At 54.4% G+C, this 15,741-nt stretch overlaps 6 protein-coding genes across 6 annotated transcripts; 4 read left to right on the forward strand and 2 right to left on the reverse strand.

Moving 5' to 3' along the window:
- Positions 1-2,088: 2,088 nt before the first annotated feature.
- BDZ83DRAFT_709612 (uncharacterized protein) lies at positions 2,089-3,257 on the reverse strand (the record flags this gene model as incomplete). The annotated part of the gene is made up of 4 exons (XM_060511574.1): positions 3,050-3,257; positions 2,661-2,971; positions 2,486-2,596; positions 2,089-2,406 (listed from the first exon to the last, which is right to left on the reverse strand). Exons 1-4 carry the CDS (start codon positions 3,144-3,146, stop codon positions 2,089-2,091), a joined length of 837 nt encoding a protein of 278 aa, XP_060359682.1. The 5' UTR covers positions 3,147-3,257.
- A 432-nt stretch (positions 3,258-3,689) lies between these two features.
- BDZ83DRAFT_734718 (alcohol dehydrogenase) lies at positions 3,690-5,233 on the forward strand. The gene is made up of 3 exons (XM_060512952.1): positions 3,690-4,209; positions 4,282-4,654; positions 4,742-5,233. Exons 1-3 carry the CDS (start codon positions 3,986-3,988, stop codon positions 5,180-5,182), a joined length of 1,038 nt encoding a protein of 345 aa, XP_060359683.1. The 5' UTR covers positions 3,690-3,985; the 3' UTR covers positions 5,183-5,233.
- Positions 5,234-5,714: 481 nt separating this feature from the next.
- BDZ83DRAFT_637714 (kynurenine 3-monooxygenase) lies at positions 5,715-8,073 on the reverse strand. Its single transcript, XM_060509320.1, has 4 exons — positions 7,712-8,073; positions 7,158-7,375; positions 6,673-7,089; positions 5,715-6,622 (listed from the first exon to the last, which is right to left on the reverse strand). The coding sequence occupies exons 1-4, from the start codon at positions 7,821-7,823 to the stop codon at positions 5,828-5,830; spliced, it is 1,542 nt and encodes a 513-aa protein (XP_060359684.1). The 5' UTR covers positions 7,824-8,073; the 3' UTR covers positions 5,715-5,827.
- A 361-nt stretch (positions 8,074-8,434) lies between these two features.
- BDZ83DRAFT_637718 (methionine aminopeptidase) lies at positions 8,435-10,473 on the forward strand. Its single transcript, XM_060509321.1, has 4 exons — positions 8,435-8,917; positions 8,981-9,382; positions 9,463-10,009; positions 10,097-10,473. The coding sequence occupies exons 1-4, from the start codon at positions 8,777-8,779 to the stop codon at positions 10,216-10,218; spliced, it is 1,212 nt and encodes a 403-aa protein (XP_060359685.1). The 5' UTR covers positions 8,435-8,776; the 3' UTR covers positions 10,219-10,473.
- Positions 10,474-11,965: 1,492 nt separating this feature from the next.
- BDZ83DRAFT_589411 (cornichon protein) lies at positions 11,966-12,744 on the forward strand (the record flags this gene model as incomplete). Its single annotated transcript, XM_060506230.1, has 4 exons — positions 11,966-12,066; positions 12,307-12,462; positions 12,529-12,595; positions 12,652-12,744. 4 exons carry the CDS (start codon positions 11,966-11,968, stop codon positions 12,742-12,744), a joined length of 417 nt encoding a protein of 138 aa, XP_060359686.1.
- An 864-nt stretch (positions 12,745-13,608) lies between these two features.
- Positions 13,609-15,279, forward strand: BDZ83DRAFT_589440 (pre-mRNA-processing factor 17; the record flags this gene model as incomplete). Its single annotated transcript, XM_060506234.1, has 2 exons — positions 13,609-14,713; positions 14,783-15,279. The coding sequence occupies 2 exons, from the start codon at positions 13,609-13,611 to the stop codon at positions 15,277-15,279; spliced, it is 1,602 nt and encodes a 533-aa protein (XP_060359687.1).
- Between the last annotated feature and the right edge of the window lie 462 nt (positions 15,280-15,741).

Below are 15,741 nucleotides of genomic sequence, written 5' to 3' on the forward strand. Positions count from 1 at the left end.
AGACGAGGGATGCCCTCCTACTGGTTGGACACGATCTAATCTAATCAACTCGACGGATCCCAACTTTCTGGATTCCTTGGCTGAGGCACCCTTTTTCCGTGGGGGTCATCGTCAGTCATCCTGACTAATTGTGGACGTTCTGGGTCCCAAGGGCAACCGAGCCTCACGAGAAGGTCTCGACTTGCCTAAACGGGATGGTTTTGGCGATACTTTTGACCCTCTCATGGATATCCTATCCACCGTCGTCGGATCACCGGCGCATCAGCCTCTACCTCAAAAGGAGTCATCTCATAGCGACAGTATTCTCCGAGAGGCGGTCTGCTATGCACCATCCCGTCTGGGAGATGGGAGAAGCACCGTGCTAAGAGCAGAGTATCTGCCATGGAAACAAATATTCCTTACGGATGACCAAGATTGCGCACGCCGAGACCTGTCACAAGACCTGCCCGAGAAAGCAGGTTGATCGCAGTCGGATCCGGTCCTCCGAAGTCTTGGCTCGGACCAAGACTCCATGTCCAGCGGGCACGACCATCGACGACATTGTTCGCTTGCATGCGCCTGTCGGTTGTGTTTCTTCTTTGGCACTGGCTTGATTTATGCGCGGTTTCTGACCCAATGTAACGGAAACTCCGCCATTGTGGATATGCTTTTGGTATGTTTTGTCGGACTTTTTGAGCAGAGTTTGGACGAACAGGAAAACGAGAGAGCCCTGGTCATAAGTCCCAAAGAGATGAAATTAGGTTCTCGGCTCTAGGAGAAGAAGTGGGCCGCAGTCGAGATAGAGCGAAGGATCTCTTGTCGATTCAGAGCTTGGCGCGGATGCAGATTGCTTCCCTGCTGAAATCTCGCGCTGGGCTTAACGGTTTGAGTTATTATTCCCCGGGGGGTTTTACGGGTCTTTAGGAGAAAATCCGCCTTCGTCGTTGGGGCTCCGGGGTCCTCCAGCTCTGCGTGAAGTTGACAAACGTTCTCTTCCTAGCAGAAATTTGTGGGCATAGCCCAAGTATGGAGTCTCGCGCGCGGTTGTTCTTCACACCAAACCCCATTACAGGAATCAAAGTTTCTTATGATGGGAAGTGACGTGCCAACTTTCGTATATGCCGTGGCCGACGTTGCTGCCAAGGCATTGTTGGAAATGCAAACATTTCTCAATGATAGATACAATGAATAAAAGAGAGAAAAAAACCGGTGGAGCACTGAGAACTAACAGCTTCATTTTTCGATGTCGAAGAATGTTTAGAAGGGCATCATCACGTAATCCCCGCTGCCTCTGACGCATAGCTTAACGATCAATCACCTCGAGCCAAGCACCAAATGGAACCTGACGGAAACAGTCTCTGATGCGCTCATTGCGACTCTACAATATTGCAGTATCTGAACGTCCCACGTGCTCTCCATAGGTGTTGGCTACCTACTTGATGATCGATTAAGATGAGGCTTTCTTGATCTGAATGACACAGTCGCATTGAAACGGGTCTAGCAATAATGACAATGTGCGCTCAGCCGATCCGACTCCCGACCCGACTCACGCGAGGGATGGAAAACCCCAACGCCCAGATCGACAAAAATCCGTGCTCATCCTCGCAGCCATCTTCAAGGTCTCATAGGGCTTGGGTCCGTGACGCTTGGGGAAGGTCTGAGATCACAACTCGTTTCCAGCCACTGGAGATTTCTGAAGCTTGGACACATCTTGGGCAGCATAGGAGCTCGGAAAGGAAGTTGAGTATGGATAATCACTTAGCCTGGCTATCGAACATCTTGAGCCGCAATCATGTAAAAGGCATGCTGTTCAGGGTTAATGACGCAATAGTCAACCCGGTCCTGGCGATAACATTCGAACAAGGGGTAGGTCGGAGGTTTTTCAAGTCACAAAACCAGAGGTTTCCAGGCACAATTCAGATGCTATGCGACGTTGATCGATCGAAGCTCAAAACACTTTCTATTCTTAGATGCTAAGCGGCTACAGTGGCACGATTTGCAATGGCTTTCTTTGTGTACTTTCTTTCGATATCATGGTCATTCATTGTCACATGCATTTAACAGACTAAGATCATCGTCAGCAAACGTTCATTTTCTAAAGACACAATCTCAGGGGATCGACTTACTTCCAATAACACCGTTCACTGGGATATCAATCGACGTCGTATAGCTCGCAGCATCGCTCAAAAGGTAAACGTACGCGCCACCGAGCTCCTGGACCTCGGCCAAACGGGGCATGCCGCCGTAGTACTTGAGCTGCTGCTCCCAGTCCGGCTGCTGCGGCACCCAGTAAGTCATGGCTGTGTTGACGAGTCCGGGCGAGACGCTGTTGACGCGGATGCCGTACTTTGCCCACTCCATGGCGAGCGTGTGCGCCATGTTGCGGACGCCGGCTTTGGAGGCGCCGTATGGAGCTGAGGGGACGCGCTGCGCGTAGGTTAGCATGTGCTCGTCTCTTGAGCCTCTAGCTGAGGCCGGTATCTCAGCGTCAAGAATTGAAGCATACCTTATTGGGGCGGTAAGAAGCCATGGAGGCCGTAAACACCACTGAACCCTTAATGTTCAGCTTGATAAAAGCCCTCGCCGCCGCTCTGGCAGTGTAAAAGGCACCAAACAGCTAATCATCCTATCGTCAGCACACACATCCCATTCCCTTCATAAATGTACCTCATCAAACATACGTTGACACCAAACAACGACTCAATCTCCTCCTTTGTGAAGTCAAGCGCAGCCTTGTGGTTCGTCCGGCCAGCGTTGCAGACGACACCGTGGATCGCGCCCGCCTCCTCAACAATCTTGTCAATGGCGGCCGTGATGCTCGCCTCGTCGGTGACGTTGGCCGAGATGGAGAAGAGACGGCCGGGGAACTGCTTAGACGCCGCTGCGAACTCGTCACCGGGCTCCGCGAGGTCAATGGAGTAAACTTTGGCTGCGTTGTTGAGGAGGCAGCATTCTGCGACGCCGAGGCCGATGCCGCGGTTTGCGCCGGTTACTAGGTGGGTTATTTGTGAGTAAAATGGTCAAGTCGATCTTTTATTGTTGCCAAAGAGGCTTGATGATGATGGCTTACCTGCAATGACCTTTCCGGATAGTGTCAGGATAGGCTGGACGTTGACGGCCTTGGGGTCAACGGCTGCTGCTCCCGTTTCGACTGCTGAAGGTGCCATGGTGAACTGCTTCAAAGGTATCTGATTCAAGTTGGACTTATGGAATAACACAACAAGGAAGGTACGAATTGACTTTTGTTGGTATCTGTCTCGGTCGATGCTGTACGCAAGTTCCAGCAGTGACATATCAACCCCCCAGGGGTTCATCTGCTTTAAAAGCTAAAAGCTACATCATACATAGTTTGCCGCATCTCCGAACACGGTCTGCCGAGTTCCACATCCCCCAAGTCCCCATGCAGGTGTGTATCATGGCATTCGTTACATTGCAGCAAAGTTTGAGGTTTCTGTTTAGCTACAGGCCCGTCATTGTTGTTTGTTGTCCCTCGAGACGACTGCGAATCGTCTCATCCCCGGTCTCATTCAATTCGTATTCTCCACAATCGCGGGGAAATCTGGAGCTATTGCCCTCGAGACGAGAAGCGTAGGATGCGGGATGCGGGGGAATCTCCACCACCGAACGCCTAGTCGCGATGAACATCCCTCCGGCTGTTAGAGACACTTTCTTTTTTCTGATCGTGGTGCAGCGAGTCGCGCGTACAATAACCAAATTGCGCTAGTTCTCGGTACGCTTCCGTGTCAGAAGGGACCCTCGAGTCGGCTGGATGCCAAGTCGCAAAACACGAGTCAATGCTTGAGCTGGTGACAGTTACTAGCTCGCCTTTCAAATCCCTGAGCTAAAGGAGCTACCCCTGCCTGCCGTCTGCCGTCAGGGTCTTTGAGCATGTAATAAGAAGTCGACGTGAAGATTAACTTGCTTTCTTTCCATCAACCAAACTCGCCACTCTTTTGTCGGTCTCACACCTAGATACCCAAAAGACAAGGAGATCAAAAGTCACAACATGAACGCCAACTTGCTTAGATCTCGCCTGTTGCCGGCGGTGCAGGCCGCGCTGCCCAAGCAGCAAGTCAGAAGCGTCACAACTCGCTCGGTGCAATGGGAGCTCAACACGGGCGCAAAGATCCCCGCCATTGGCTTCGGAACGTTCCAAGACGCCGATGCTCAAGAGGAAGCCGTGAAGACGGCGCTGAAAGTCGGATTCCGCCACATTGATACCGCGAGAGTGTAAGCATTCCCATCCATCCTAGCTTAATCACGAACCGAACAAAATTGAAGCTAAGTTTCTGTGTCTATCAGTTACGATACTGAAATCCAAGTCGGCAAGGGCATCAAAGCCAGCGGCGTTCCGCGCGAGGATATCTTCCTGGGCACCAAGCTGTGGTGCAACTCACACCACCCCGACGACGTCGAGGCCGCCCTCGACGCCTCCCTCAAGGACCTCGACACGCCCTACGTGGACCTGTTCCTGATGCACTACCCTTGCACGTTCCAGCGGGGCGAGGACCGCTTCCCCAAGGGCGCTGACGGCAAGATGATTATGGGCAAGACGACGTTTGTCGATACCTGGAAGGCGATGGAGGCGCTGCTCAAGACGGGAAAGACAAAGGCCATTGGTGTCAGCAACTTCAGCAAGGACGAGGTGCAGACTCTTATTGACAAGGGATCAGTGGTACGTTTTAACCAGTCTCAAGAAGAGAAGAAGGGAGAACGTGGAAAAGGGGCATATGAGCGTGTCGCTAACTACGACGAAAACCAGGTTCCCGCCGTTCACCAGATGGAACTCCACCCCTACCTCCAGCAAAAGTCCTTCGTCGACTGGCAACGCGCAAACGGCATTCACATGACGCACTTCTCGCCCCTCGGCAATCAAAATTCGTTCTACCGCGAAGTCTCGTGGTCCAAGGAGGCCTCGCACATGGCCCGCGTCATCGACCACCCGACGCTCGCCGAGATTGCAAAGAAGCACGGCAAGACGCCCGTGCAAGTCGCTCTCGCTTGGGGCGTCAACAGCGGCCGGTCCGTGATTCCCAAGAGCGTCATTGAGTGGCAGATTAAGGAGAACCTCGAGTCGGACTTCCTGCTGGATGGGGAGGATATGGACAAGATTGCCAAGATGGATCTGAAAGCGAGATTTAATGTGCCGTCTGAGGAGTATAGGTGGCAGCTGTACAAGGGGCTGGATGGAGTTAACTACTGATTGGTATCACTGGCGATCGAAAACTTGGGTGTAGTTAGTTAGATTTAGCAGGTAGATAGATACTGGACTCAAGCAGGGAGCCAGTTTTGTAAATCCAAAAACAGTCCAGGTCTTTACACACAACTGGTGAAGCCGCGGGCTTAGGAGTCGGCACAAAGTTCGAGCTAGGTTCGTGTTGACTGAAAGGTTTCACATTCATGGGGGATTGTGAGCGCAATGTCATGACCTCTTGATGTGTACCGAACCAAGCCCCAGTGATTCTGAATAATGATCTATGCTATCGTGGTTGCGCAAGCACAGCGTGCTACAGTGGGGTAGAGTAGAAGTCCTCCGGGACAGTCAAAGATTGGAGTTTTAAGAGTGGGCTGTATCAATGACTGCATTTAGTTTCGAAGGCTCGCAATGTGGCATACCGTGAAGCCAAAATTCACTCTCACATTGCTTTCCCTTTTAAGAGTATGACGAGAGAAGGTCAATCACCGTCAAGCTAGGTCACGAATCAGGTGTGATTTGTCAGGTTCTTCTAGTAAGAGCGGTTCAGCCATACGGCGGGTATATTGTATTTGGAGTCTTCACGTTGGTAGTACAGTCTACAGAAATTCAAGCCTCAAAGCAGGGAGCCATCACATCACATCACATCACACCTCACGCCTCCGTTGCCCGCAGGAAATACCGCAAAACCCCCTGCACAGCGCCAACAACAGCCCTCGGCCTCTTCCACCACAAGAACACAGCCCCGACAACAAGCGGACTGCACACCAGCGCCTCAAACGTCTTCATGAGCACCTGGCCCTGGTGGTCGCTCTTGGCCACGACCTCAGAGTATCGCTCGTTGCCGAAGCTGACACGCGAGTACTTTGTCTGCCATCCCAGCCCGGGAGCGTACACCGACATCTTCTCCTCGAGCCACTTACGCAGGCGATACCGCGGCGAGAGCACCGAAGCGCGCATCTCGACGTAGTTTTGCAGCGCCAGGTCGTTGATGGAGTGCGCGTCGGGCACGCGGTTCGCCGTGTACTCGGCCAGCGCCGCGCCACGGTGGTAGGCGACAGTCGCATAGGTGTCCGCGGCGTCTGCTGGGCTTCCTGACGGGTCGTTGGCTTGGGCTTCCGCCAGCCGGCGGTGCTTGTCGAGGATGGAGAAGAGGATGCGGACGTCTTCGAGGCCCGCGTTCATGCCCTGGCCGTAGAAAGGGACCATGGCGTGCGCGGCGTCGCCGACGAGGACGGCGGAGGCGTCGTAGTGGTGGGGGTTGCACTTGATGCTGATTAAGGGCAGGTGGGGATTCCGCTTGAAGGATTCGATGAGGTCTTCGGCTGGGATCAGGTCTGTTACCCCCGGGAAGTGCTTGTCGAAGAAGGCGGGTAGACTTGACGGGTCTTGTTCGAGAGCCTCTGTTTGGTTGTTGGGGAGGAATAGTGTGCAGGTAAAGGAGCCGTCCTGATATCTTGTTAGTCGGGCGTACAAAGGCAGGTTCGAGGAATACTCACATCACTGGGTATAGCGATGAACATGAACTCCTTGCCAGGCCAGATATGCAAGTGATTTGGTGAAATTCTGAATTCCGGCTTGCTGTCCGGTGTGGAAGCTTTGGCAGGCTTGATCTGGAACTCGCACCAGAGGGTGTCGATGTACTCCTGCTTATAGTTCATCTGAGCAAACTTCATCAGGTGATATCTAACGGCTGAGTGCGCGCCATCGGCGCCAATCATAAAGTCAAAGTCAATTTCAATCTCTTTGGCGCGGCCGGTAGCCGACCCGGACGTCATGTCCTCGAACCAAGCCTTGCACTTCTTGAAGTCTGCGCCAGTGAGCTTGTGGCTGAAGAAGAACTTGACGTTCGGCATCTCTTCGAGGATGTCGAGCATGCGCTTATTCAAGCCGGCGCGGTCTACGGCATAGATGGCCTTGCATAATGATCAGCATAACGTTGATAAGGGGGCATCTGTGTCGATGCCGTGCTCAGTTGACTCACTCTACCGTGGACATCATAGTCCTGCGAAGCCTCGTACAGGTCACCTTTCGGGGTCCTGCCGTGGATCATGCGTCCCCGCATAGGAATAGTGGCGCCAAAGACATGTTCCAGTAACTTTGGTTGGCCAGCATTGCGCATGGCGTTGATGCCGCGCTCAGAAAGCGCCAAGTTGATGGACCGGGTGAAGTTTAAGAGAGTTGTTGTGGGGTCTCTAAGGTCTACATGGTTGTCACCGTTAGTCTCTGTTCAGACTCATATCAACTAGTAGTAGGTAGTTGTGTTGTTGTTTGTTGCTGACGATTGAAAACGGCGTCAATCCACAGAGTTGCCGAGATCAGGATCTCCGGATAAGGCAGAGAGAGAAGCAAACAGACACTACCTTATCTGCATCGCACCCACCAACGGGACATCACATCATGGCAAACAATACTATTGAATGAGGCAATTGGTGGGGCAGACGAGGGGCAGGATCCATGATCTTCAACGGCGCGCTGAGCCGGGCGGGAACGAGAGACTTTGCCAAACGGAAAAAGAAAAGCGACAAGCAAACTTACCGGCTCTCAACTCGTAGATCTCAACCTCGTACCCGCGCTGTGCTGCATAGAGCGCGGCCAAAGAGCCGACGGGGCCAGCGCCGACCACGACGACCTTTTGGTTTTTGGCCATGTTCGTTTGGGTGACAAATTTACTGGTTTCCTTGTGTCTTTTCTCGCCAGCTTCAAGACATGTGAGAAGAAACTTGAAGAGAAGTTCGCATGCAACAGTGGCGTAAGAGAGAGAGAACTTGAATTCAGAGAACTCGCATGATGATTCGACCCTTGGGCGGGTCAAGCCGGCCGGATGAGAGGATTGAAGGGGGTACAGGCGTCAACGACTTTTTCTTTACTAAACCTAGGTTCTCTGTGTTTCCAACCCCCGATGCCTTGAGCATAGAGCGCAGAGCGGCGCAAGTCGGATTCGGTCGCTGCTCGGTGGTGTTCGGCTCGCGGGTATTCCCCGGAAGCTCCGACAAGGGAAGCTCCGCTCAGAAACTTTTTCTTTATTTCAAGTTTCTTGCAAGTCGTTTACCTTACCTAAGGCACCTCAAATCAGTTCTCGTTTCCTGGACCCTGGCCGTGGCGCATCTGAATGGGAGTGGCTTATAAACTCAATCGTTCCAATATTTTATCGTTATCGATAAGGCCGCTGGAGTCTTTCGTCTTATCGATAGTCGATGTTATCAGTTCCCGAGATTGAACCACAGGTGAGAAAAAAGGACTTACACCTGCCCTGTGCAGATTGCAGAGCAGCGTGGTGGCTGCGGGGAGCCGCGCCCAAGCGCCTATCACACAGCGTGGGACGGATACGGGCTTGGAAATATTTCTTTCGTCAGGTCACTTTTTTGTTTGTTCGTAGCCGAATCGTCAAATTTAGGGCGTGTGTCTGAGAAACTGCGCCGCCGCCTCGTCTGTCCGAACCCTTGCTCCAATTCCAGGGTCCTCACTCTTTCACTCTCCTCCACTCGTCGATCATCGTCGAGCAATCTTTAGCTTCTTTTTTCCGAGTCGCTAGAGAATACATTCCGTACTTGACCGTACCTAGTCGCATACTTCCGTTGTACCCCTCTACGACCGCCCACCATGACTGAGCCTCCCGCGAAGAAGATGTGCCTCGGCGTCGACTGCCCCAACGAGGCTGGCACCCTCCAGTGCCCGACCTGCTTGAAGCTCGGAATCAAGGGCAGCTTCTTCTGCTCGCAGGACTGCTTCAAGAAGAACTGGGTATGTCGCGCTATTGCTGTTGGCCTCATATCATAGACTATTCCCGCTGACCTCCAATCCCAGGGAAACCACAAGTCCATGCACAAGTCTGAACAAAGTATACTTCACCATGTCCTCCCGCCAAAGGTCGTCTCTAAACCAGATCCAGAGACAGGTGTATTCAACCCCTTCCCGACGTACCCCTTCACCGGACCCCTCCGACCCGTCTACCCTCTGTCCGAACGCCGTACCGTCCCCAAGCACATCCCCCACCCCGACTGGTGGAAGGATGGTATCCCCAAGTACCCGAGAAGCATCCTGAACAGGAACAAGGTCGACATCCTGGACGCCAAGGGAATCGCCGGCATGCGCAAGGTCTGCCGCCTGGCGCGTGAGGTTCTCGACATTGCCGCCGCCGCCGTCAAGCCCGGCATCACGACGGACTACATTGACGAGATTGTCCACAAGGCCTGCATAGAGCGCAACGTAGGTCTCACTCTGACTGCAAATGATGCGCGCCGAGCAGGAGAAGGAGGAGCAAAAGAGCTGACCAGACCAAACCGCAGGCCTACCCCTCGCCCCTGAACTACAACCACTTCCCCAAGTCCGTATGCACATCCCTCAACGAGGTCATCTGCCACGGCATCCCCGACCAGCGCGTGCTCCTCGACGGCGACATCCTCAACATCGACGTCACCCTCTTCTTCGAGGGCTACCACGGCGACCTCAACGAGACGTACTACGTCGGCGACCGCGCCAAGGCCGATCCGGACGCGGTGCGCGTCGTCGAAGCCTCCCGCGACTGCCTCGACGCCGCCATTGCGGCCGTCAAGCCCGGCACACTCATCCGCGAATTTGGCAACATTATCGAAAAGATTGCAAAGGAGAGGAACTGCAGCGTCATCCGCACGTACTGCGGCCACGGCATCAACTCGCTGTTCCACTGCCCGCCCAACGTCCCCCATTACGCCAAGAACAAGACGGTGGGCGAGTGCAAGCCCGGCATGACGTTCACTATTGAGCCCATGATTGCGCTGGGCAAGTACCGCGATGTCACCTGGCCTGATAACTGGACGAGCACGACGATTGACGGCAAGAAGACTGCGCAATTCGGTAAGTAATGTTTTGTTTTGCACATGGTTCCACGATCTTCTGGAAAGGTCATTGCATAGAAGAACGACAGCTAACGGGAATAAACAGAGCACACTCTTCTGGTGACCGAAGATGGAGTCGAGGTCCTGACAGCTAGAACGGCCACGTCGCCTGGCGGCAAGGTGCCGATGCCTGGAACGAACGGCGAAGAGAAGGAGACCACCGCATAATTGACAACATTAGCATGGGACGCGGGGCATAAGCGAGCACGGTGTAGAGTACGAGAGGCGTTGCGTTGAGTGAGAATTGATGAGGGCGGGGATACGTGGACGCTGGGATGAGAGCATGATATGTGAGCAGGCATTGCTCTGGCATACACGGTGTTTAGGGGGTGATGCCATAACAAAGTGCCATGAAAACAAAAGCATTCGGCGCGACGGGGTCAAGGGGCGTCGAATATCAAATAACGATCAAAAGTTGACCATGCTGAGAGGACGCCACGTGAGTGTGCCACAGCCGTCTGCCACAACAAGAGGCGCATGGTCGGTCCGAGAGTACCCTGTCCCATGCGACTGGAGACGACAGCTGTCATGGGCAGAGGGATGTGCTGGGGATATCCTGAATCGCCGTCATGGTGAGGTCTCTTTCGCAACCCCGCGATTATCAAAGGCCCGGCATCGGTACTGTTCAAGTTGCGCGGTAAAGTCCCTGTCCAAGCCAGCAAGTCGTGGAAAGCTTGCATTGTTTCTTGCAGAGGCAGGCATTCACGTGACATCAATGCTTGAATCATGATATTGCTCTCGACCAAGAGAGGCGAGATGGGGGGGAATTGAAGTTGATCCTGTCTCTTCCCAGCCACCCGGTGGAGATAATGCGATGGCTTTGCACCCCGCCGCCGCTTTCGCACTTTGCCCGCCGGGCAAGCCTCACCGAACAGTGCACGAGGGGTTGCGCAGGTAGTTGGATAGCTGACGGTTGGCAAGATAATAGGACGGGATCTGTTATTTCATCATACCTTAGCTCTCTGCTGCTTGGAGAGATGGTATTCGCCTGTCGGATCGCGATACAGAATCTTGCTGCCCTGGGTAGGTAGGTGGCGGCTTGGAGATGTCTATGGAAGCGGTACGTACCCTTGCTGACGCAGCTGGCAGCTGGCACCTGTGAGGTGCACCTCAGAGGCTCAGATGGGTGGGAAGTGGAGAGGCGCTAATCCTTTTAGGATCTTCCAGGGCCTATCTGAGCCCCTTCCCCCAGCACTGAACAGCAATGGGCTGGGCTGGCTGGCGGGGAGAGAGGGGAGCCCTGGAGGGTCCAGTCCCCCGTGGCCCACGGCGCTGTTGGAGACCTGAACAAAGATAATCAGCGTCTTTCATCATCAGAAACCAAAGGAAGAGGTTTCCCAAGCCCCGTAACCCACCCTCCCGATTTTCCACGACTCGACTAGTGGCTCCCTGTCGCTCGCTACGCAACCCAACGCTACCCCGACGGGCCAAACCAAAGAACCATCGAACCAACGGAAACTCTCTTCACCACTTCACCTCGCTCTTCCAACTTTGTCTCTCTCAACCCACGTGCTGAACATCCTCCACCTCTTTTCAACCGCACAACTTCTCACCTCATAGCTGCCTGACAAACAGACACGTCTGCTTGCCACCTAGACACGCAGCCAAACCCTGCCATCCATCCATCAACGTACAGATACCGTCGCCGCATACGCAGACGCAGACACAGAGACGGAGCTCCATCTGCACCCATCCATCCCTCCTCCTACATCACCCCAGTGACGTCGAAGCATTCCACCTGCCCGCACGCATACGAGCTCCAAGTAGCCTCGCGAGCCAAACCAAGCTTCAACGCCGCCAAAACCCACGAACAGCAACTGCACTCAAACAGCTGCTCTTGTCGCAACCCTCTCTATCCTCCCTTTCCATCTAAACATATCCAACTAGCGCAGCTCGCTGCCAACTTTTCGTCAAGATGTCCGGCGAAGCGTGGTTATACCTCTTCGCGGTGCTGATAAACGCCGTCAACCTCTTCCTTCAAGTCTTCTTCACCATCATGTACAGCGATCTGGAATGGTACGTTGTCCCTCGTCTTATCCTCTCATCTCCTGGTGGACCTGCCTCTCGCCTTGCTGCCGCTGTTGCTGTTGCTGCTGCTGCGGCGGCTGCATCTGCACGGCGCATACCAGCTTCTTTCTTCCGTGCTCGGACGAGCTCAAACCTAGGCCGTGCTACATGCTGCGGAGCGGGCGGACGCGATAAACCTGTCATCCCATAATCTCTTGCAACTGGAAGCTAACATGATACCTTCTTCAGCGACTACATCAACCCCATTGACCTCTGCAACCGCCTCAACACCTACATCATCCCCGAAGCTGCCGTCCATGGATTCCTGACCTTTATGTTCCTGATCAACGGATACTGGGTACCTTTGATCCTGAACCTGCCGCTCGTAGCCTACAATGTCAAGAAGTACGTTCCCCTCCGAGACTCGCCTGGTGGAGGTGGTAGAACTCGAGAAAGCTGACTTGGCCTTAGGATTGTCGACAACACCCACTTGTTGGATGCTACCGAGATCTTCCGCAAGCTGAATGTCCACAAGAAGGTAAGAGCCGCAACCCACCTCAGATCTAGCCGGCCGTGTCTAATAAGCTTGCGCAGGAGTCATTTGTGAAGCTCGGCTTCCACCTGATCATGTTCTTCTTCTACCTCTACAGCATGATTGTCGCCCTCATCCGCGACGAGTCCTCTTAAATGATGAAACCCTACCCTGCGCACAACACACAGGACGGATTCCAGTATATAGATACCATGCCATGTGGACAGGAACGATATCAACGTACACGCCGATGCGCTGCCATCCTCTACAACGATGCACCATTCAGAGCTACTATCCAAGAGGGAGGGAGAGGTTTCGGGCGGGCAACCGCTAGACATGGAGGATAGTCATGGTACCAGCAATGCGGGGTGTCAAAAGGAGAAACGACAGCTGAAAGATATGGTGTCCCGGAGTTGTGGGCAGAGATTGGTGTCTCTGCTTGGATTCTGATGATGATGAATGGGAAAGAGAAAAACGGAATACGACACACAAACACACACGGTGGAGGAGGGAATGAAGGAACGAAACGGGCGGGAGACGGGTTACGATGCGAAAGACCAAATACCTAGCTGTTTACTTTATGTTGCTACCAGGCCGGCTGGTCCTGGGAGCGGCGGGTTGCGATAATTGAGTAATGACAGATCTTCTGAATGTCACTCGGCCATTTCTTTGCACCTTGTTGACTTGCTGTCCTCAACTAAACTTTTTCAACACGGCTGTTACCTTACTTTCAGACACCCTTGAGTGTGAGTTTGGTTTGTATGTGGTACCAAAAGCTGCCCAAGCTTTCCGTGCGCCTGTTTGCGCCTTGAACCCAAGCTTCGAGGTCGGAAACCGCAGATCCCAAGGGTAGCTCCCCAAATTCAAATCCTGACATCAGATCACGTGACGCCAACTTTTTGCTGCCGCGACCAGGAACACCAGCAACCAGTCGCGACCAAACATTGCGACTCTGCGACGCCAGCAAAACTCACTCAATTATCGCCCAAATCTCTCCCGACGAGACGACAGGACGCAAGATGTCGGGCTTCGGAGACTACCCGCCAAACATGGCGCCCCAGGACGCGCTCATCGTGCGGCAAGAAGCCGAGCCCGATCACGCAGTCGTCCCCTACACCGGCGAAGACCTCGCTCGACCGCGCGTCGGCCCCGCGAACCCCTTCAAAGACGAATCGGCCATGACTCTGAAGCGCAAGAACGTGCTCACCGGCCGGGCGGAGGAGACGTACATTTCAGAACACACCTTCCGCAGCAAACACCGCGCCGTCGAGCGGAAAGGCGGGCCGGAGAGGGAGTACCAGACGGGCGCAGCCGTCAAGGAGGAGAACGCGCGGATACGGTCCGGCCGTGAGGGTAAAGGCGACGCGACGATCGTGGAGGGCGACGGGGCGTACCTGGGCCCCTGGGCACGGTACCGCCGCGAGGAGTACGAGGTCGTCGGCGAGGGCGAGGCGCTGGCCAGCGACGAGGAGTACGAAGAGGTGACGGACGACGGCGAGGACGACGACGTGGTGGAGAGCGGGACGGTGCTGCGCGCGCCCGAGGCGGCGCTGACAAGGCGGAAGGAGGTGGAGGCCATGGGCGAGGAGACGACAACGTTCCACGGCGCCGAGGAGACGGATTACCAAGGCCGGACGTACATGCACGTCCCGCAGGACCTCGACGTCGACCTGCGCAAGGAGGCGGGCAGCGTGACGAATTACATCCCCAAGAAGCAGATCCACGCATGGAAGGACCACACGAAAGCCGTCACGGCGCTGCGCTTCTTCCCCGGGTCAGGACACTTGTTGTTATCTGCCTCGGCGGATAGCACGGTCAAGATTTGGGATGTGTATCACGAGCGGTCGCTGCTGCGGACGTTTTTGGGCCACGCCAAGGCGGTGTCGGACGCGACATTCAACAACGACGGCACGCGGTTCTTGTCGGCGAGCTTTGATCGACAGATTAAGCTGTGGGACACGGAGACGGGCACGTGTCTGAGCCGGTTCTCGACGGGCAAGACGCCGCATGTGGTGCGGTTTAACCCGTCGGCGGAGCACGCTCACGAGTTTGTGGCGGGTATGTCGGACAAGAAGATTGTGCAGTGGGATACGCGCGCCGGCAACGAGATTGTGCAAGAATATGGTATGCTACCCTTTTCCCCTTCCCTTTCCTTGCTGTAGACAGCAGACATGATGTACTAACACTTACAAGACCACCATCTCGCCGCCATCAACACAATCACATTCGTCGACGAAGGCCGCCGCTTCATGACGACATCAGACGACAAGTCCCTCCGCGCCTGGGACTACAACATCCCCGTCCCCATTAAGTACATCGCCGAGCCCTATATGTACCCGATGACGCGCGCGGCGCCGCACCCGAGCGGGAAATACGTCGCCTTCCAGTCTTCGGACAACCAGATTGTCGTCTACGGTGCCAACGACAAGTTCCGGCAGAACCGCAAAAAGTCGTACCGGGGCCACAACAACGCCGGCACGGCCATCGACGTCAGTGTCAGTCCCGACGGGCAGTTCTTGGCGAGCGGCGATACGCAGGGGTTCGTGTGCTTCTGGGACTGGAAGACGTGTAAGATGTACCATAAGCTCAAGGCGGGCGATCAGGCTGTTACGTGTGTCGCGTGGCATCCGCAGGAGACGAGCAAGTTTGTTTCGGCGGGGGCGGAGGGGGATATTCGGTATTGGGATTAGGGGGAGGTGCGTATTCTTCAGAAGAAGATGGCATCAATCCGTGTCTAGATGAGAGAGATAAGTCTTTGTATTGTATGGTAGGCATTGCTCGGCGTTGGGAGGGGATTAAAATGATATCGCCCGTTACTTGTCTCATCACTAACAGAAGCCCATCTATGACTTTGGTATGTGTCTCGTGATCTTGGGATACCTCAAGACTCCTCGGTCCCAGCATCCTTTCACTTGTTTGCCACATCAAAACATCTCCATTCCAAAAAGAAGACTGGCAGAGCGTTCGCTTCTTCCGACATGAGGTTGCTCATGATGCGATAGCGGCGCTGCTTCGTACCTTCTCCCCTCCATCGATACCTTCACCATCCTAGCTCACGGAAATCCATGACAAATACACACCAAATACGAGCCGCACTCTACCTTGATCACATGTCTTGCCCACCCACGAGGAAAAGCCCGTGCAAGTTCCAA

The sequence above is a fragment of the Colletotrichum acutatum genome (genome assembly GCF_030867785.1).
Source record: "Colletotrichum acutatum strain CBS 112980 chromosome Unknown BDZ83scaffold_139, whole genome shotgun sequence".
Taxonomy (NCBI): Eukaryota; Fungi; Ascomycota; class Sordariomycetes; order Glomerellales; family Glomerellaceae; genus Colletotrichum; species Colletotrichum acutatum.

What these genes read in the sequence shown, in the direction of transcription:
- BDZ83DRAFT_734718 (XM_060512952.1), top strand. Translation starts at nt 3,986, where the DNA reads ATGAACGCCAACTTGCTTAGATCTCGCCTGTTGCCGGCGGTGCAGGCC. An exon ending in CACATTGATACCGCGAGAGT is followed by an intron (nt 4,210 to 4,281) that starts GTAAGCATTCCC and finishes TGTGTCTATCAG; the next exon opens with TTACGATACTGAAATCCAAG. An exon ending in TTATTGACAAGGGATCAGTG is followed by an intron (nt 4,655 to 4,741) that starts GTACGTTTTAAC and finishes GACGAAAACCAG; the next exon opens with GTTCCCGCCGTTCACCAGAT.
- BDZ83DRAFT_637718 (XM_060509321.1), top strand. Translation starts at nt 8,777, where the DNA reads ATGACTGAGCCTCCCGCGAAGAAGATGTGCCTCGGCGTCGACTGCCCC. An exon ending in ACTGCTTCAAGAAGAACTGG is followed by an intron (nt 8,918 to 8,980) that starts GTATGTCGCGCT and finishes CTCCAATCCCAG; the next exon opens with GGAAACCACAAGTCCATGCA. An exon ending in AGGCCTGCATAGAGCGCAAC is followed by an intron (nt 9,383 to 9,462) that starts GTAGGTCTCACT and finishes ACCAAACCGCAG; the next exon opens with GCCTACCCCTCGCCCCTGAA.
- BDZ83DRAFT_637714 (XM_060509320.1), bottom strand. Translation starts at nt 7,823, where the DNA reads ATGGCCAAAAACCAAAAGGTCGTCGTGGTCGGCGCTGGCCCCGTCGGC. An exon ending in ACTATGATGTCCACGGTAGA is followed by an intron (nt 7,090 to 7,157) that starts GTGAGTCAACTG and finishes TCATTATGCAAG; the next exon opens with GCCATCTATGCCGTAGACCG. An exon ending in TCATCGCTATACCCAGTGAT is followed by an intron (nt 6,623 to 6,672) that starts GTGAGTATTCCT and finishes ACAAGATATCAG; the next exon opens with GACGGCTCCTTTACCTGCAC.